Here is a 6,407-nt window from a genome sequence, read left to right as displayed (position 1 = left end):
ATAGGAACTACAGCCACCAACAAACCCTTCGAACCCCTTGGTCTAGTACCAAACCTACAAATCAGCGTTTTCCGCCCTCTAGTCTTGCTGATCAGGATAAAGTCCGGAATGCGTATACGATTTCTGTGCATCAGTCGTACGTTCAGTCAATCCGACTCTCGGAACACATTTTCATTACCATCCACGATCCCTACTGGTTCATAGAGAACTCTTACCATCCACGGTCACTGCTGACTCATAGAGCGAACTCTCATCATCTACGGACTCTACTGGTTCACAAAGTAAACTCTCACCATCTTATATCTACCTAAAATTAAACTTTTGATGCTCCTTCTTCCTTACTGATGTCTTTCCAGTGCGCCATGTCGGGAATGCTTGATTTGATTTAAATAATAAAAACTCCAATGCATTTTGAACATTAATAAAAGAAAAACTCATTGGAGGAGAAATTAAATTATTCCACAAAACTCATATCAGAGATCAAAAATACAATTCATCAAAACTATTGATTTAGGAAGACATCCGAGCTTACAATGTGATCAAACAATGGGGAAACCAAAAAACAAAAAATTTTCAGTTCTTTATTTGGGTCCACCATACACTTTTTATTTGATCCTCACTTTTGGAGAGTGGGCTGACAAACCAAAAGCAAGGAGAATCAAACCACCCTAGAGGGAGAGGGAGGGGCCTAAGCTAATTTATAATCAAAATCTGATATGATCTTAAATCTCTGTTCCCCGAGAAACTCTCTCTCTCGTTCCACACCTGCTTACCCTCCCTAGACCTGGTCTCATGGATGCACACCTCACCAGAAGCACAAACAGATTTGAATCGTAAATATATGAATTCTTGCCCAAATCATGGAATTCGATTTCCATGAAGATTTTCTCAACCATCTGCGTCTCACCGATCCATGAAATCAAAGGCACTTGAAGAAGAGCTCTAGAGAGTTGCAGGTGGAGAGATGGGGAATGGCAAGCACAGATGGAGAATCTCCTTCTATAGGACTTCCTCATCCAATGCAGGAAAGCTCGCCAACAAGCATCATCCTGAAGAATTCATCTGCCCCATTACTGGGTCTTTAATGGCCGACCCCGTCATCGTCTCCTCCGGCCACACCTTCGAGCGTGCTTCCGTTCAGGCCTGCAAGAATTTGGGTTTCACGCCCAATCTCCCCGGCGATTCCCCTCCCGATTTCTCCACCGTAATCCCAAATCTCGCCCTCAAATCCACCATTGTCAACTGGTGCGACAAATGCGTCGTCGAAAGGCCCAAACCCCTCGACTACCCCGCCATCGAGAAGCTCGTCCGTACATTAATGGCGTCCCGAGAAGGCGAAAACCACAAGAACGGTGGAGGTGAAGGTGAAGGTGAAGGTGAAGAAGGTGAAGGTGAAGGTGAAGGTGATGCTGAGGTTGCAGAGAACCCCGGCGTGAAGTTCACGCACGCAGCCTCCGACCTGATTTGCCGGCCGACTCACCTCCACTCCAGCTCCGACGAGTCGATCGGCACCGCCGTTCCGACGCCGCCGCTTCAGTTCGCGACTCGGCCCTCTTGTTACTCCTCTTCGTCTTCGTCGTCATCGTTGGAGATGGAGACTCTAACCGTAACCCCTAGTTCAACTCCCATTGGAGAAGAGGAAATCGCCGCGAAGCTCAAGAGTTCTCAAGTGTTCGAGCAAGAAGAAGCCGTGATATCGCTTAGAAAGGTCACTAGAAGCGGAGAAGAAGCTAGGGTTTCCCTCTGTACCCATCGATTGCTCTCAGCCCTCCGATTTCTGATAATCTCGAGATACGCGATTGTTCAGGTTAACGCAATCGCGGCGTTGGTTAACCTCTCGCTTGAGAAGGCGAACAAGGTGAAGATCGTACGGTCAGGAATCGTTCCCCATCTGATCGACGTATTGAGGAGCGCATCCCCTGAGGCGCAGGATCACGCTTCCGGTGCACTCTTCAGCTTAGCCCTTGATGACAACAACAAGACGGCCATCGGCGTTTTAGGCGCGTTGCCGCCGCTGCTGCACGCGCTCCGATCCGAGAGCGAGCGGACTCGGCACGACTCGGCGCTGGCACTGTACCATCTCTCACTCGTTCAGAGCAACCGGGTGAAGCTCGTCAAACTCGGGGCGGCCCAGACCCTCTTGGGCATGGCGGGGTCGGGTCACATGGCGGGTCGGGTCCTTCTGGTGCTGTGCAACTTGGCCGCGTGCGCTGACGGGCGTACGGCCATGCTGGAGGGCGGCGCGGTGGAGTGCCTGGTGGGGATGTTGAGGGGGGAGGAGTTGGACTCGGAGTCGATTCGGGAGAGTTGCGTGGCGGTGCTGTACGGACTGAGTCAGGGCGGTTTGAGGTTCAAGGTGGCGGCGAGGGAAGCGGGGGCGGTGGAGGTGCTGTGGAAGGTGGAGAGGGAGGGGAGCGAGCGGGCAAAGGAGAAGGCGAGGAGGATGTTGGAGATGATGAAAGGGAAGGAGAAGGAAACAGAGGAGGAGGTGGATTGGGAGGAGCTTCTTGACTTGGGGTTGGGGTTGGGGTTGTCGAGTCGGACTCGGAGTCGACTCGGTTCCGTGCTCGGTGGGTCGAGTGTGAATTCGACCGAGTTTTGAAGTTTCACTGTTTGTACCATACCGTGGACTTTTGAGATACATCATCACTCGTGTCTCATTGATTTTATTTTATTTTATTTTTGCCCTTTTGGGTTCGTAAATAGAGTAAAATTCAGAGACACTCTTTAAATTTTATTTTATTTTTTAAATATGACACTGCACATTGTGAATCTAAATTTTCGACCACTATCAAAACATCTTTTATAACATGCTTTGAGCGAAATAAAAATAATTTTTTTTACAGATAAAGATTTTTGATAGTTATAAAATTAAGAAGAAAAGTGTCATATTTGAAAAATATAAATAAAAATTTGGGGAGTGTCTTTGAATTTGGCTTTCTGCTTGCATGCTTTTTGTAAACTTTTAACTTTATTTTGTCAATATTTTTTTTTTTGAAAAATAAAAAAAAAATGAATAAATGAAGGAAAAATGATATTGTAAAAGTGATGTTTGTATTATTATAATGCAGTAATTTGTAACGCAAGTTTGGAATAGAATAGTAATTAATTTTCTCCTCAGTTTGGTTTGGTTATTCACTATGTAATTAGAGTAGTGATTAATTTGTCCCCCTTAGGCATGAGCATTCCTTTCCTAATTTGAATCAATGCTTTCTTTACATGGTAACTATGGTATTTTTTGAGTATTATCCATCATTTATTTTCCTTCTTGTGCGGAAATTGGATATGGAACATGGGACTTTTGGTTCTGACCCTCCAAGAATAGGTGGCAAAAGACAAACTTGCTTTTTTTGTTTGCACCATCCTTTTGCTCTCCTTTGTGGAATGGCTACACTCACCCTGAATAGTAACAATGGAAAATTTGCTTCCACAAAATGAGTTGCTTGTTGCTTAGGTGATCTAACCACGAGGCCACCTGGCGACGTTGATCGCCTAGTCCTAATTTATGACTAGGTTTTTAATTTTTAAAACTGGATCGAGTTTATGATTAGGATTTACGAATTGAATTTATGGTTTGTAACTTTATAATTGATGACTCCAAAGGAGAATAAATAGGAGTACAGACTATCTTGTAAGACATCTCAAAATCAATTCAACACGTAATGCAATAGTAGTGCTACAAGAAGCCCCAATGCCTTTTATCCCTCTCTTTCTCTCTTTTTCAATTCATTCTCCCTCTATTCTCTTCTCTCTCCATTTCTCCTTATCTCTTCAAATCTAAATCCTTTCACCTCCCTCCTCTTCTCCCTCCTTCTACGAATTCTATGACTATATCCCTATCCTTACACCTCTCATGTTAGCTACAATAATGAACTCATTTTACTCCATCTCAATCTCGTCATCACCATTCCTCAAAATATGTTTTGTTTTTATCAAACATATTCCTAGAATTCATATTTTATCTATTGAGTTATAATATGGGCCTCATTACATTCTACGGGCAAATGTTGCTAGTAGTAATTGGGAAATTACTATTGTTCATCAATTGCATTCATTTCTTTTCCTCTTCTTTGGGCACCTCCAAATATATTCAAAAAATAACCAACTTCTCTTAGCATTCCACCCTTGCAAATTGAAAACTATATGTGATTAACACCCAAAAAATGCTATCAATTCTGCCCCTTTAGTTATGGGTGATTGATGTAGGACGGGATTGGTCTACCTAATCCTATGGTTCAACCCTCACACAAACACATACACTCAAAGCACTTTAAATTAAGAATTTAATTATCCGTACATAAACACCATAAATCATGCTATATTTCACATGTTGTTTGGATTTTGAGAAGGTGTATGATTTTGTCCAGAAATAAGTCTCAAGAGTTCTTTCACGAATGAATTAAGTTATATGCAGCAAATATGTTATTCAAAATTCAAGAATGTAAGTTCTATTGTTAGCATAGCAATATTCTCAAAATTGACTTTAAATGAGCTAGTATCAATATTGCAATCTATGAATTCAAATGGTTTATTAAATATGGAATTTTAGGTTTTCGAGCGAAGGGTTTATACAATACAAGGCAAAGGTTTATAATCAAAGATTGTTGGATTTTTGAGTCCGATCCCTAGTTTTGATAGTGACAAATCGCAAGTTACTTATATGTGTATTCAGTGCTTGAGTAGACTTAATATTTTAGCACACACATAAGGAAAAGATGGAAGCAAAGAGGAACATAAAGACCATATCATCTGGTGTATTCCATGACAAATTAGAGGAGCAAAAGAAGAAGGAGAAGACATTCGTTTTATATTGTAAATGCGTTTTGTTTTATATTTTGGGTTTGTAATATTATGGACTGTAATAATTGTATTGCATGGATGATAGGATGAAAAGCTCAATATGACCATAGACTGACCATAGGGAACCAAACCAATCGACCGACGTTGGATTTTTAGGGTCAAATTGAGGGCTAAAATTGTACCTCTGAGTAGCCCCGGTCGACTGAATCATTCTAGTAATAACCAGTTTGGTCAACCAAATACATTGTTGGCTGAAAAGACTAAGCCTCGGTCGACTGAATTCCTGGCAGTGTAAAAGCCTTGGTTGATCGAACCGTTCAGAAGTCAACATATTGACTTCTCACAGTTGACCATTTTAAAATGAACGTATCTTCCTTGGTCAACCAAATCGGAACGTGTCTGACCCTTAATTGTTCGGTCGACCATTTGTGTAGTTCAAATTGACCACGATCGACTAAACCACATGAGCAATCAACCAAACCTCAGCCATGGTCGACCGAACCTACGAAGGGTTCAAAATCGCCCTAAGACGGTCAACAATTTCCGTAGTTCAAAATCACCACGGTCAACCAAACTTAGCAATATGGTCGACCGAACCTTGAAAATTGTCGACCAAACCTCTCAGGTTGGGAAAATTTTTACCGTAGGTAACTAGGGTTAATTTTCATTAAACATAATTAAACTTTTTTCCAAAATACCCTTGATGTCCCCAACGGTTATATTTTTGCCAAAAACTATATATTCCTCTTCATTTACTAAGATTAGTAAGAGATTATCATATCGATTAGCATATTTTTCTCTGAAAATTTCATTGTACTAAAATTTCATATACTCTCACATCTTCTTAAGCATATTGTTTTAAAACTCTTTCGCATACACATTTGATCATAAATCCTTAGAAATAGCATATTTCCTCACCTTCTTCACTTGCATATTGATTACATTTCGAAGCTAGGTTTAGCGTTATTTTTTTGAGAAAATTCCATACCACTCAGAAGCTTAAACTCTCTCCCATACTTGCATTTGTTGATGATTGATTTTGGAGAGTAGCTTAAAGTTTTTCCCATTGTATATTTCATATAAATATTGAATTGGAAAAAAATCTTCATTTGCTTAAGAACTTGCATCCCTATTGCAAGTTTTATAAGTTTGCTTTGTGTTTTAATAAAAATATTTTGAGCAAGCTTAAATCCTAATATCCATTGTGCTTGATACTTGAAAATACTATTGTGATATTTGCTTAGGGTTGTAGAGACTCTTTGAATATTCATATTGCGAATATATTATCTTGAAATCAAATGTCTCACTCTCATATATACATATTAATACACATAGTGTTGAGAGTTAACACATTGGTTAACCAAATCTCATTTGAGCTTGATATCCCATCATACGTGAGTGTATTGAGCATATTGTTATACATCATCTGCTTAGTTTAGAAGAACATCTATTTGTACACACCACTTGTGAAGTGAGCATCATATTGCTTGTGAGTTTGAGGCAGGGACGTAGGCAGTATTGGCCGAACCCCGATAACATATTTTGTGCTAACTCTGTTTAATTTCTGCACTTTCAATTCCGCACATGTATGTTAGTTTTTTGAACGA

General features: G+C 40.7%; 1 protein-coding gene across 1 annotated transcript; it reads left to right on the top strand.

Annotated features, from left to right (window-relative positions):
* Positions 1-443: 443 nt before the first annotated feature.
* LOC131168031 (U-box domain-containing protein 40) lies at positions 444-3,120 on the top strand. The gene has a single exon (XM_058127192.1). It carries the CDS (start codon positions 965-967, stop codon positions 2,600-2,602), a length of 1,638 nt encoding a protein of 545 aa, XP_057983175.1. The 5' UTR covers positions 444-964; the 3' UTR covers positions 2,603-3,120.
* Positions 3,121-6,407: the final 3,287 nt, after the last annotated feature.

This window comes from Malania oleifera, chromosome 11, assembly GCF_029873635.1.
Source record: "Malania oleifera isolate guangnan ecotype guangnan chromosome 11, ASM2987363v1, whole genome shotgun sequence".
Classification (NCBI taxonomy): Eukaryota; Viridiplantae; Streptophyta; class Magnoliopsida; order Santalales; family Ximeniaceae; genus Malania; species Malania oleifera.
Note: the sequence above shows the minus strand (reverse complement) of the source record. Positions and strands in the feature narration are given on the sequence as shown.

Excerpts from the sequence above, each read along its gene's own strand:
- LOC131168031 (XM_058127192.1), top strand. The coding sequence starts at position 965 with ATGGGGAATGGCAAGCACAGATGGAGAATCTCCTTCTATAGGACTTCC.